Source organism: Haemaphysalis longicornis, unplaced genomic scaffold (genome assembly GCF_048455015.1).
Source record: "Haemaphysalis longicornis isolate Haplotype H1 unplaced genomic scaffold, Haemaphysalis longicornis Haplotype H1 scaffold_7, whole genome shotgun sequence".
Classification (NCBI taxonomy): domain Eukaryota; kingdom Metazoa; phylum Arthropoda; class Arachnida; order Ixodida; family Ixodidae; genus Haemaphysalis; species Haemaphysalis longicornis.
This window is the reverse complement of record NW_027526422.1, coordinates 28562529-28576349: the sequence shown is the minus strand read 5'-3', so window position 1 is coordinate 28576349 and position 13821 is coordinate 28562529. Positions and strand designations below refer to the sequence as shown.

General features: G+C 45.6%; 1 protein-coding gene across 2 annotated transcripts in view; it reads right to left on the bottom strand.

Annotated features, from left to right (window-relative positions):
- Positions 1–277: 277 nt before the first annotated feature.
- LOC144144971 (mediator of RNA polymerase II transcription subunit 13-like) overlaps positions 278–13821 on the bottom strand; it is a 98212-nt gene continuing 84668 nt past the window's right edge. For both annotated transcript variants that reach the window (XM_077676467.1, XM_077676469.1), the window contains exons 25-28: positions 5151–5402; positions 4557–4721; positions 3750–3868; positions 278–3118 (exon numbers count right to left, since the gene is read on the bottom strand). In XM_077676467.1, coding sequence (XP_077532593.1) covers positions 2986–3118; positions 3750–3868; positions 4557–4721; positions 5151–5402 — 669 coding nt within the window. In that variant the 3' untranslated portion in view covers positions 278–2985. The remainder of the gene's footprint in view (positions 3119–3749; positions 3869–4556; positions 4722–5150; positions 5403–13821) is intronic.

Sequence of the window (13821 nt, the reverse complement as noted above, 5' to 3'; positions counted from 1 at the left end):
GACAGGAGCACCTACACGGTTGCATTTCCTTGATAAACGGAATGCAAAAATAACTTCAGCTAGATGACAAACTTTCTGCACAGTCAACTTCGTGTGGCAAAGCCATATCATAAAGCAAAGGGTAATCTTTATGCCATGCATGCAAGGTCGATGCCCATCTAAACCTTTCTCGCAAACACAATGCAGGCCTCTACAAGAGAGACATGCAAAACATCAGTGCAAACGTGTGTGGCGTGTTGAAACAGGTGGGACAAGCACTTGCTGCAGAGGCCGTGAGTTCTCTTCGTTACAAGGTTTTAATCAACATTCTTCATAAAAGTGTACAATTCGAGACGTTGCACAGCACAATTGGGCCATGTAAAAAGGATCTAAAATGAGCTAAGGCTGTACACTGGTTTCTTTTATACACAACACTGCTGGCTCGCACACACCTGGCGTCATCGTTCCCTTTTTGCTCCCTATGTACACAATTCCGCTAGAGTGGCACACGTCTCCACTCTGGCTGACTCGGTGTGCTTTTGTGATGGCGATTCGCTCCCCACCCGCTGTTTTTTTCCCCCCCTTTTCTTTTTACATAGATGTTTCCTATTTCCCAAATAGGCCGTCATGTATACCTCATATTTATATATATATATATATTTAATATATATATAATATGTATAATATGTAACAAGGCTAAGTAGATACAATTGCTTTCCGACCCATGTAGATACAAAAACCAAAAAAACGAAACCCTTTCTCCACCAAAAAGGCTGCGTTATTTACATGCACAATAAATAGATTCACAGGAAGGAAAAAAAAAAAGGCACAACAAAAGACCAACTTTCTCCACCCCGTTTTTTTTTCTCTCTCTCCTTTTAAATAGTATACACAGGGTGAATAATACATGGCTACGGTTCGAGAGGAGATGGAGGTCGCAGAGAAAAACTGGGATTTTTTATGTACAATGTAGCCGGGCGCGTTGCTCACGCATGCCCATGCCGTCAGACCTTGTACACGCACTAATCACAAATAGCGCATTATTTATAGTATTTATATTCCACATATTTATAGCCTGCCAGATGTGCTGCCGCCTTGAGCTCAGTGGCACGTGAGTGGCTCTCCACTTACTTTCCACATCAGCCAGAGCTTCTTTCCCCAGACAAACTCTCATTTTTTTCCACTAATTCTTCGCTGATATGTTGACTCGACAGTGATTTTCCTTTTCCCCCTCGCATTTATTACCTATCACTCGGCGCAAGGTTCTACTTCAACTTACGAGTTCACAAAATGCACCGAGCGGTTTTCCCATTCTGAGGTGCTTTCGCATAACGTTCTACGGCAAAAAGGGGAGTAAGAAATATAACAATGATGATAAAAAAAAAAAAAAAAAAAAAAAAAAAAAAAAAAAAAAAAAAAAAAAAAAAAAAAAGAGCCCTTGTGGCAGCAGTTTGCCAAGTCACCCAGACGGCCTGAAACAAAATTACCTGCTTGAGCAGTTGATACGACAACACAGTGACCACTCCCCATCTGAACAGATGCAAGAGATGATGCCCAAACCAAGAGACACGTCCTGTCGGCCAATCGAAGCAAGCACGCCATCCCGTACAGCCAACCTAGCTCCGCAGTGTACATATATTATATGCATATATTAACAACACAGCTGATTTACAAGAAGGCAGCCTCAAAAATGAGCAAAAACAAGAACATTTTCTTTCACACACCCGCTCCCTGTCTTCCCCGCAGTAGAGTCCAGAAGACAGGTGCAAAAAGAACCACTATACATTTGTACAAGAGATGCTGCATCCTCTGCGAAACTTGCACCAGGCAGGAGACACTGCTACTACTTGATAGCTGGCAGTGGGGGGGAAAAAAGCTTTGAAACAGTGTCGTGAAATGGGGACCGGAACGAGGAAGTTGTAGCGTACACTCAAGAGAGCTCACAGTCTAATAAAAACTTAGACGCACGTGGCACACTTGGTGCGAGTTTTTGCCAAGGAGTGACGGCAATAGCATTTCATAAATCTTGGCTTATGGGGTAACGGGTGTATTGCTTCCTCAACTCCTGCACTTTATAAAACGGCGGCCCTCTGCACAAAAAACAAAGGTCCTTCTTGCCCAGGCCGTGTTCCCTCTTTGGCTTTGTAAAAGTTATTCAGAGGCATAAAATTTCCCCCAATGCACGAAAAACCGTAAGAACTCTGGCGTGACATAGATTCAAGTGACTGGTTTAATATATATATATGTATATATATAGATAGATATAAAAAGATTGGGGCACGCTATACTGAACTCATACACCAGCTTGTCTAAACACCAGGGCCTTCATCCCAGCGCGACGCTTCTTTTCAGCGCTGTGCTCACCGCGATCGGGTAGTATCATCTCTTAGAGAAAAGCAATCAATCTCATTGGGTAGACTTAAAACACAGGGCGGCAATTACCAGAACAGCAGCGCCTCCTCTTAAAAGTTAAACCTGGCATCGAGAAGCAGTGAGCCTGGACCGCACAATAACCAGGAGTGGAACTAATCTCGCACAGCGGCTTCAGCTTCAGCACCATTTCATTTCGTAACACGAGCAACCGGAAATCATCTCGCACACCTTGTGGTCACAGCAATAGGGCAGCTAGAACTCAAGAGACGAGGGAACTGTCCACGAGAAGAAAAAGAGAATAAACACGCAGGTGCAGGGTTCAGTGACAGAGGATGGCAGCATCAGTATAGTATAATAACAACAACAAACAACATGCGATGGCAGCGCTCGTGAGATTGGAGAGAGAAAGAGAGAGAGAGAAGGAACAAAAGAAAACACCTTCCCTCTTTGCACCGGCCATTTCCCCCCTTCCAGAGAGCTGCACATACACACACGCACACCCACACAACATCCACACGCACGCACGCACGCAGCCCATCCCCTGAACCCCAGACACAGCACCCGTCCCCGGCAGTCAGCACTTAGATGAGATGATAGTCCGCAAGCTCGACGTGTCAGCAAGGAGCAGCGCCTTCAGAGCAGCGCCTCCACAGCGTGGTAGAGCTTCATCAGGTTTTGTATGTGCAGTGGCAAGCAGGACTGCCGGTCGTGGCTGTGGGGGTCCAGGGAGAGCCACGACAGCATGTTGTAGCCTTCCAGTACGTACCTGCAACAAACAGCCCAGCCAGGCAGCGTTACGGGCCTGAAGCACCTAGCAGCAGCAGTGCTAAAGCTGCCACGCCTGAGCAAAAAATGACAAAGCTGCCAGCGACCGATTCTCATAATTAAGAGGCCCAAACAATGCCCAATGCACCCCTGAGGAACAACTTCGGCTGCTGGCTTATCCAGTTCACGAACAGAATGCAAACTTCCAAATATAAATAAAGACCGCACATACTTCACAAAACCTGTGATACAAAGTTCTAAAAACTAAAACACTGGTGCTTGGAACAGGCAAGTGGGTCCCAGCTCTAGTTTGCATCTCTTTGCCTTCGCATGCTGATTGACGGGCACAAGTCGCAAAAAAAAAAAAAAGGAGGAAACTGAGTTTTTTTCGACAAATTTCCGATGGTTTTTGACTGCCGGTGTAGTAAGCTAATATGATGCTCAAATACATACGGGTCAAGAAACTTGGCAGGGCGGAAGAAAACCAGCTGTGTTTCCCGAAAACGACCGTTCTCCCAGATTCGTCTTCTATTAACTTTCTGGTCCCACGACTTCACCTCGCGCGCTCCCTTAATAAATAAAAGAAGCCCCCCTGAAACAAAGAGGGAAAATGTCCACCCCTGGCTGCTCACCGTAGCACGTCAGTGGTCAGGTTCGAGTCGAGAGGGTGGTAGTTGCGCATGTGGGTGTTTCCGTGCAGGATGTCGTCGTGGTTCTGGTGCACCGTGGGGCAATGCAGGAGCAGGGCACTCTGGAATGCGGGAGCAGGGGAAGTTCACTCACACGGACGGCACGTTCCTCCTGCTCGCACACAGCTGCTCGGCTGGGGCAGCTCCCATAGCCAACCTCAACCCCGATGCACTAGTGCTGCTAAGCGCAAACGGACCTTATTAAGAGGGCCATGAAGACAAAATACAACTTTGTTGAACTTGAAGGGGCTAGCCTTTGGAAACTCACTGAGTTCCATTCCAACCGCAAAATACATATAACAAAAGAGAGCAAGGAATAGCGAGAAACTTTTGAATTTACCGCTGCAGTGATGCACTATGGGCCACCACTAAAGACACAGGCGTCAGTGTGTTAACTGTATGTTAGCATTCAAGTGATACAATCAAACAGAACTAGAGACCCCGCAACAATTGCCCAGAAAGCATGTTTCTTGGTGGTTGCTAAGGTCATCGGCCGCCAATCGCACAAACAAGATTGTGTGAACTCGGAGAAATCGCTAGAAAGCAGCTGCCACTGCCTCATACGTTTTCGGCAATATTTCCATCGTTCGTTTGAAGTTTGGGATAAAATTGATATCATTGTTATTGGGACAAAGCAATCTTTTAAATCAACCATACTTTGTCTTTAAAAGCTGGGTATGCACTCCACAGGGATGCCCACCAAGGAGGCCAGCCTGATCTCCCCTCACTCTTTATAAGAAGCATGCTCACCTTGAGGAAGACGGGGCAGGAGTCCCTGAGGTGCGGGCACGTGGCCCAGAACCACCGGGGCAGGGGTCCTGTGGGCGCTGTGGAGACGTAGTAGCCCAGGGCCAGGGGCTGTTGCAGTAGCTGCATGGGTTCTTCCTGGGGCTCGCCACCACCGCTGCCGGGTCCCTGTCGCGCAAAGAAGGGGACACGCTCAAGGACGTCGGCCAGGACAAGTTACCCTCGAACCTCCACTACGCAGACACTCACGGGGCTCACGGAATGAGTCATGGCTGCCAGACTCCGTTTTTGCCCATTTGACAGACAGCAAGTTAAGATCGGGAGCAAATCTCCAAGCTTTACTCCCGACTGACTACCCTGCCTTGGTGCTCAGTGATTCGTTGCACAACGATGCTGTCCTCGTGTGTTCCCATGCAAAAAAAATTATCTCATAGAAGACACCCAGTATCTGCAGTGCAGCCGCTAGAGCTGCTGCGTCCTTAGCACAATGTTGTAATGCGGAGGTGTTACTCTAGTATGTCGTAACCATTCAGGAAGCTGACAAAGCTAGCGACATTCACCAGAGGACCTCCCCGGCCCTTTGGAGTGCTCACTCACCCTGAGGGCCCCGCCGTGCTGGAAGGGGGACTGGCGGCCGCTGGGTCCCCCACCCAGGATGCCTCCGCCAGGGGAGCCGGGTGGGGAGGACCTGCGGGTGGGCGAGCAGGGGGCCTCGGGGCTGTCCGTCCAGTTGAGGATGTCGTTGAAGTCTTCGCTCACCATGTCCCCCGTGAGCGTGAAGATCTCGTCGTCGTCACCCAGCGTGCCCGCCAGGGGGTCGTGGTCCTGCTGGAAGGTGGCCTGTGACGACTGCGCCACACAGACAGGGGCAGCGTGAGAAGGACACGTCCCCGGAAGTGGTGAATCAAGGGCAGAAAGTTGGGGCTAACTGGTAAATCAGTGCTGAAGACATTAGGACAGAAAATGGGACATTCATCCCGTGCACATTCTTGCAGTGCTAATGTCATGTCTTCCATACCTTAGAAGTGAAGACTTCTACGACATTTTGTGGGAGTTGGTCGCGGTCGGGGACAATTTTGTAGCAAGCAAACACCCTCGTCAGCTGATAGTTTCTTGGTCATCGATTTAAAAAAGAAGGAAGAGGTTTTTGCAATGCCTACTGCAGAGTCATGCAGGCCGACAGACAAGATGCGTGTAAGGTATTGTCTTCTACAGGCTTAAAGAACGGGGAGGGAGAACATTTTACTCTTAGAAAATGGCTGATAACTGCAAAGCAACTAATGTGCATTTGTAGCATTGCAGAACAGAAAGTTGAGCGAGTTGGTCCACTATAGTTAAACTTTAAAAGAAGTATTTGCAGACAGACAGGAGGGGAAAAAACTCCCACCTCCCCTCGCGGGAACCCCTGTGTAGATGCGACACATAGGCGGAGCGGCGAAGGGACCGCGTTTTATAGCGCGCATAACGTTGAGGGGACTGCGTAAGCCGGTCCCAGTCGATGACGACGTTGGCGTACTTGTAAAGCGGCGTGGACTCTAGGTGTTTGAGCCAAGCGTGGATGTTGCTTCGCCGGAGAACGGCACACCGGTTATATGCGCAGCGCGCCCGAAGGAGAGGAAACCGCGGAAGAGAGAGTACTGCACATGCGCCGGCCCCAGCGCGTCTGCCGCGGCTATGACGCAACGTGCCGCGGCTATGGCGCAACACAATCCAACACAATCCACTTTAATCCAATCCAAGCCGATCGAATCGAATCGAATCCAATGCCCCTTGCGAGAGAGAGTTCGCTATCGGAGAGGAGAGGGGGTGAACGGCGGAGAGCGCAGCTGGCGCGGCAGGGAGAAGGGGGGAGGGGTGGACAACGACGCCGACGCCGGAGGGACAAGGCGAATGAATCAGATGCTCTGCATCTAAAAAAAAGAACAGCATGTGTCTCTTTGTGCAGCCATGGTTTTTCTTTGCCTGTTCACACATACCTTGGGAGTCATTTTTGACGACAACTAACACGGACAATGACAGTTTACATCAGTACGTTCCACGCTAGCATCTGATTGCTATGCCCTTCTGCTTGTGTGACAATATTTCCATGCCAACGTACCCGTATGTACAATTTACTTACTTCACTCTCATGAACTCATTCCGTATCGTGCCCATAGAACGTCAACAGCCGGCTATCATTCAATGCTATCAGGAGTGAGACAGCCAAAACAGATTTGGGAGCAGTTTTTGGAGCAGCAAAATTTTGATTTCGGAACAAAAGAAACCTAAAAACCTTGATTTGGAGTAGTGCACATTTGATACGCCATCTTAGGAGCTTAAAAGATCATATTTGTATCAACTTTGGGGGCGAAGTACCCTTTTGAGCCAGTTAGGAATACCCATAACACTTACTTAGAGAAAGTGTTTTTACCAGACTATCACAAGGTGCAAACTGCACTACCTTCTTGCAAACTTTTAAATTGTATTGGGGCTGTATATATAGACAAAGTAAAATGCAGTAAACAATTTCAAATAGAGAAACGCTGCAATTGCCAGGTGCTTTTTTTTCTGACCATTTTAATGCCAAAATTATCTTTGTGATCCGCAACTGCATTGTACGAACGAGTGTCACGGCAAAGGTTGCAGAAAGCGAGGTGGTGGTCGTTGCACCATTTCAATCCCTGAGGCGCATGTCACTATGTTTCGCCACCTCGCTATCAACACTAAATTTCACTTTACACGCATCAATTATTATTCCTCGTGTGACCAGTCCTGCTATCAGGTGCCCATGCCTGAACACATCACAGTGTTGCAACGCGCGCCACAACTCCTGGCGTGTCGAACACAGCAGTAACTAAACGTTCTATAACATCGCAATGGGTCTAAAGGCTTACTTCACGAACCCCGATCGTAGACATACACACTGCACTTCACACTCAAGTACGAGCCACATTGAAGTCCTTGGCACCACGTTAATTTCAGTGGACTCCGCCTTTCAGGCTGTGCAACTTCCCGTAACCTGGCACACGTTCTCGAGCATTGTCCCAGCGTTAGCGTTACTGCTCAGTACCACAACAAGTAAAATGACTAAACAAGAATGCAACTGACCCCAAATCCTAAACCAGGGAAAAGATCGACGAAGCACACTGAGCGCTTGAACTATACGCCTCGAGCGCGGCCTGTAGGGGCGCCACTGAAATCCCCCTAGCGGCCCGTTTCGAAAGCAGCCGCGGGAGTCTCCGGCCCACTCCCCCCCGTCGTCGTTGCTTTTGGGGCTCATTCAAGACTGCGATTTACCGTTTGTACGCGTTCCAAATACAGAATAATGTAAAGCAGGCACTCTGTTTGCAAGCGTGGTGTGTTTAGGACAGTATAAACGTTTATGACGCGATCTTAGTGTGGTACATTCGGTCTGTATGAGCGCCAGGTGTGTGTCACAGGCCAGCGTCCTGAAGCCGGCATATGCAAGAAGCTGATTGCAATTGCACTGCCCTGAAATTTAGTGGCAGTGTCTCCCTAAGCAGTGTTTCCTCCGATGGTCATGATGTAAATCGGCTTTGTGCGCTTATATAATCTCATACCTGACAGCACGCAAGTTACGCTTGCCACGCTTGCCAATATCACATATCAGAAATTGATCAGTACCCTCGACAAGCCAACGCGGCATAAATTTCACAAACATTCTACGAAATAAGTACGATGGATAATGTAAAATTATACTCGGGAGTCAGCACAGGACTATAAATTTAATGCTGGGTCGTCTTGTCGCGAGGTGAGCGCTCGCAGATCATGTTACATTTATCCTCCACGAGAAGCGCGCAGGCGGGCTTATAGAGTAATCCACGTCCGCGACTAAACTCTTTGAAACATCGTCATATGACACAGGGAGAATACAGAATCTAACATAAACCAAAATCAGGGCCTCATCAGATACCACACTCTTCCAACGAGCCCGTGTGTGCGAGGTTTTGGCGCACGTTAAGGAACTCCAGGTGGTCAAAATTAATCCGGAGCCCTCCACTACGGCGCACCTCATTGCCTCCGTTGCGTCGGCGCGTTAAACCCTACAATCAATCAATCAACTCTTTCAACGACACCTCGTATCGTTTGCGAACTGCCTACCCTGTATTCTTCAAAAAATCTGTCCGCCAAGTGCATATGATCAGCCGTTCGTTGAAGGCGAAAAACAAACGGAAACTGAACACGTAGCCTGTGTGTGTGATTACTAAAACGTTCATTCGTTGATTTCGCTCCGCATTTGTAAACAACGATAGTTGAGCGTCCTCCTCCTCACCCCCCCCCCCCCTTGTCTTGCGAAATATCAGTGCATTTCGCATCTAGTTGTTCTGGTGAATACTTCCTTGATTAAACAAACGTATTTAGCATTTCCGAAGCTGCACTGTTTTTTTTTTTTTTTCATTCCCATACCACTATTCTATTTATTCCTCAATCATTTTTCCGTGGTTTCATTAACTTATACCTTGGTTAGTGTACTTAACATTTTCGCGTGGCTTATATTCCCATAAAAGGCACAAGTTATTGTCAGCTATTGGGTTATCACATCCCCGAAACATATTTTTCTACGACGTACATATTCGAAGAAAAGCCGCATTAGTCGTCTGTGCTGCAAAACGAACCAATCTCTTATGGTGCCAATATCAGGTCTAAACGAGGCGACAATAAATAGAATTCACTTGTGCTGACGTCTTCGAAGGTGACAATGGTGATATGCTGCTGCCGTCGCCGACGCCCGCAAGAGCGGCCAAGAAGCGCGCAGAACCGCCTCCCGGGGTAGCTTTTTTGGCGTTCGAGTGCTCTACCAAGAGGCAGCTGTTTTTTTAGTGCCCTAAACATGCAATTTGCTTACAGACGTCACCATAACAAGTTGTTTGGTGCACGGAAAGGCAAAGAGAAGCGAAAGAGAACCAAAATAGTGCAGGACCACCTATCAGCCACGCAGCGCTAATCCTGTAAACGCCGCAGAGAAGCGGCGACAGGCGGCGCAGCGATCGCAAAGCTCGAGGCGTATATGCAGCAGCCACTTATGCCCAGCGGCCATGTTTTTTGTTACCATAGCAACGTTGTTTCGCAAGCACAGCTGGAGAGCCAATCATGCTTTAGAAGCTATCATTTGCTTCATTTCACAGCCTTTCTTTTTCTGTTTGCGAGTGAACCACGATAAGAGAGGTGACCGGAAGGCAGAAGATGAGGGTTCAGCTGGTCTAGCGATACCAAGATCTGATCACCCCGTCCCTGAAAAACAGCACTACTTGGGCTGTTTGGAAAACCATGTTGTCAACTTTGCCTTTTTCGCCACTGAAATTGACGTTAACATCAATATCCTTGCTTTTCAGGCTGTTTTGGAGCGATTTTCGCAATTTTCATGCTTCTGGAGCAGCTTGGCGCAGGAAAACGGAATCATATCAAAACTGTGCAACATGAGCAGCTGTCTCAACCCTGCTACTAGTGAACCACGATTCTTAAACTGCACAGGGTGTTTGAAAACCTCTGGGGCATGTGCGGTGCTACCGAAGTACACTTTCGATTTCATAGTTTATATTTTATTAGCTCAGTGGCGATATTTCAAACCTGCCGCAAATGCAAAACTGCATCTTACAGGCAGATCAAGATGACTGCGTGTGCAAGATCGACGCGCACTACTTAATGCCGCAAAATCACGTGGTGGATTTCAATGATGGACAACGCAGCAGAACAACGTAGTATTATCACAGTTTTCATGACCTTCCTAAAGCACCCAAACCGGCTACAGAGAACAGCAAACTGGAAGAACAAACCGAAACTGAGCTATGGGTGTCGATACGTTCAAACGCAGAATCCGAAACTGAGCTTGGCATTTTAAAATTCTTGGTGCCACATGCCGGGATGTTGGAGTACACTTTTGCTTTTGTGCAGTTCATACTTTGCCAGCTAGGTGGTGACATTTAAAACGAGCTGCAATATTAAAAACTGTTCTGCACTTGCAGATCAGTATAACCGCATGCATGAGGTGACGTGTGCTACCAAACGCTGCAGATCACATGATTTCGCTGCACCCTCAGTTATTTTGCACGATTTCATTAGCAACAATGAGTGTGCGGATGATGTGGGATCATCAGAGTTTAGTTCTGAGAGGGGTAATCACAGGAAACGACCTTGAACGCCGGCAGCCTGCTATCAGTAAGTTACAGTGCCTTCCAGTTTGTTCCGCATTCACTCTAGCCCGTCCGGGTGCTTATCTATGGGGTGTCAACGTCATTTACACAAGACTTGTTGCCTCCTCGTCATGGAAGGTAGGCATTTTGCCTGAGGAGAGACCCTGGTGTAGATTGCCTTGACCAATGGCACGTGTAGCTCAAAGGCTTTAAGTCATTTTTTTGTAACTGGAAAACTGTTAAAGCTAAGACTGAACTTTACTCAGAATTTCCCGAACACATGTAAGCATATCTTTGACAAATTTTCTAAACCTTGCTAAAAATTCTGTCTTTGACAAATTAAATTTTGCATTTCCACCCCTTACTCAATCTCAAAAGTTACTTCTTTCGAAACCCTATCTATTTAGACGTATTTTCATATGCCTTGTATATTTTCCAGCCCGACAGTTTTAGCATTAATAAAATTTTTACTACAGCCCACAAAACTTTCAGGGATTAAAAAAATAATGCGATCTGTTTTTGTAGCTGGTACATCACTAAAGCCAATTTTTTTTACTAAAGATATTGCTAATACACATAAGGCATTGTATATTTGAAACAGTTTTTTGAATATTTTTATTATTTTGAGGCGTACACTTATTTGGTATTTTTTTTCTAAAGTTTCCCAAGAATTTGTTCTGAAGTTAATGTTCTCGCACTTTAACTCTTTACATTATTTCGAAAACCACGTTATTAAAAGGTATTTTTACTGAGTTCCATTTTTACGTGCGTTGTACGTTTTTTAGCCAAAACGGTCTTTATTAAATCTGTGAAAGAACCGTCAAAAAAAAAAAAAAAAAAAAAAAAAAACTTTCCTGAAGTTTGAAAATGCCACAAGTAACTTCTCGTAGCTGACAAACAGCGCGCGCTAGGAGCTCAATTTTTCTCCAAGGATATTGCCAATATACACAAAAAATGTGTATTCCAAAATGTTTATAAAACTAATGGTTTACCATATTTTTGCAAAAATTTTCCAGTTTTCCAAAAAACTTTGACAAATTTCTGTGTGCCTTGTATACTGTTTGGTCAAACTGTTTCTGCATAAAAAAAAACTTTACTGGAAACGATCAAAAAAAAAAAAAAAAAAAAACTTTCCTGAAGTTTGAAAATGCCACAAGTAACTTCTCGTAGCTGACAAACAGCGCGCGCTAGGAGCTCAATTTTTCTCCAAGGATATTGCCAATATACACAAAAAATGTGTATTCCAAAATGTTTATAAAACTAATGGTTTACCATATTTTTGCAAAAATTTTCCAGTTTTCCAAAAAACTTTGACAAATTTCTGTGTGCCTTGTATACTGTTTGGTCAAACTGTTTCTGCATAAAAAAAAACTTTACTGGAAACGATCAAAAAAAAAAAAAAAAAAAAAAAAAGCAGCTTAGGAGAGGCCATGGTTCACGAAGCTGGAAATGTTCCTTAGGCACCTTTTCCCATCAATTTCTTACAACTCCTTTGACACTTTTCCCATATCATCTGCATCTAAATCATCTGCGCGCAAAAAAGAATGAGTTTGTGAAGAAGGCACGAAAGGCCCGCCTAGAAGCAAAAGACATTGGGTTCCATGGAATGGAAACAAAACAAGTTTACGTCAATGATCACTTGACTGTGAGCAACAAAAAACTGTTTGCAAAGGCCTTGGAACTCAAAAATGAAAAAGAATGGAAATTTCTGTGGACAGTGGACTGCCAGATTTTGGCCAGAAAAACTGAGGATAGCCGAGCAATCCGCATCAAGGACGAGTCTGACCTTTCTATCTTTCGCTAACTGGTCTTGAGCTGTTTTAGAAATCGTAATAATGGCGTACATCAAAGCTAAAGACGTACAATCATTCTTCACTGATTCCTATCATTCTGTGGTTCACTTCAACTCCCGCAGCCTTAGAAAACACTATGATGAATTTCAAGCTTTCGTATCGTTAGCAAAATATCCTTTTTCGATCATCTGTGTCTCAGAAACCTGGCTAGGCGATGCCGATAAGAATCTATACTGTTTTCCCTCATACTGTTCAGAGTACTCCCATCGTATGACGTCGAGTCATGGTGGTGCAGCCATATTTCTTTTATCTTGCATCAACTACCGACGGCGATCTGATCTACGCCTGAACGTAGTTGACTGTGAATCAGTGTGGATTGAAGTTACTAACCCCGATTTTGCTATTGACAGTAAAAATGTTATCATTGGTACCATTTACCGATCCCCTAATTCAGCGGTTGGTAACTTTTGCCTGGAACTTGAGAGTATATTACATTCCCTCTCTCACGAAAACAAATCTGTTATTATAGTTGGAGACGTCAACATTAACCTTTTAGCTCACGGGACCTCCCAGCATACCGATTACACCAATTGCTTCCATGGCTATGGTTTTGAATCTTTGCTTCATCTACCTACCCGTTGCCCTACTACTGATTCAGGCACTTTAATTGATCATGTTTTAACGAATGCGCTGATCCCACCGGAAGCCTTTATCATTCAGGTTGACATCACCGACCACTTCCCAATTGCCCTCCGCTTTCCCTGCCCCAACCCCAAATGCTTATCGTATCATACCAAATCTACTTTCAATAAAGCAAAATTTATTAATTTAGCTAGCAATTCAGATTGGTCCAGAGTCACATCTCTAAAAGATGCCCAGTCATCTTACACTGAATTCGCATCCATTATAAATCACTGCATACTATCTTCAACATCGGTCATGTCTTGCCAAAAAAAGCAATCGTCTCCGCAAAAACGATGGCTAACAGTTGGTCTGCTCAAAAGTCTACGAAAAAAGGATAACCTTTATCGGAAGACTAAAAAGCAGCCATTCAACAGCGCACTAAAGCAACGGTACAAGAAATATTGTACTGTACTTACGTCAATACTAAAGAAAGCGAAAAGAGTTTACTACGAAAACCAAATCTCTGTGTCTGGCAGCAATATCGGAAAGCAATGGCGTTTGTTGAATGAGTTTATGCATAACAACATAGGCCGGAATCTGATAGTGGAAATAAATCATGATGGCAATACCCTCACCCTGCCCGATGATATAGCAAATGCTTTCAGTATCTTTTTTTCTGCCCCACCGAGCTCAGCTGACCCGCCTACTTTAGATTATCCG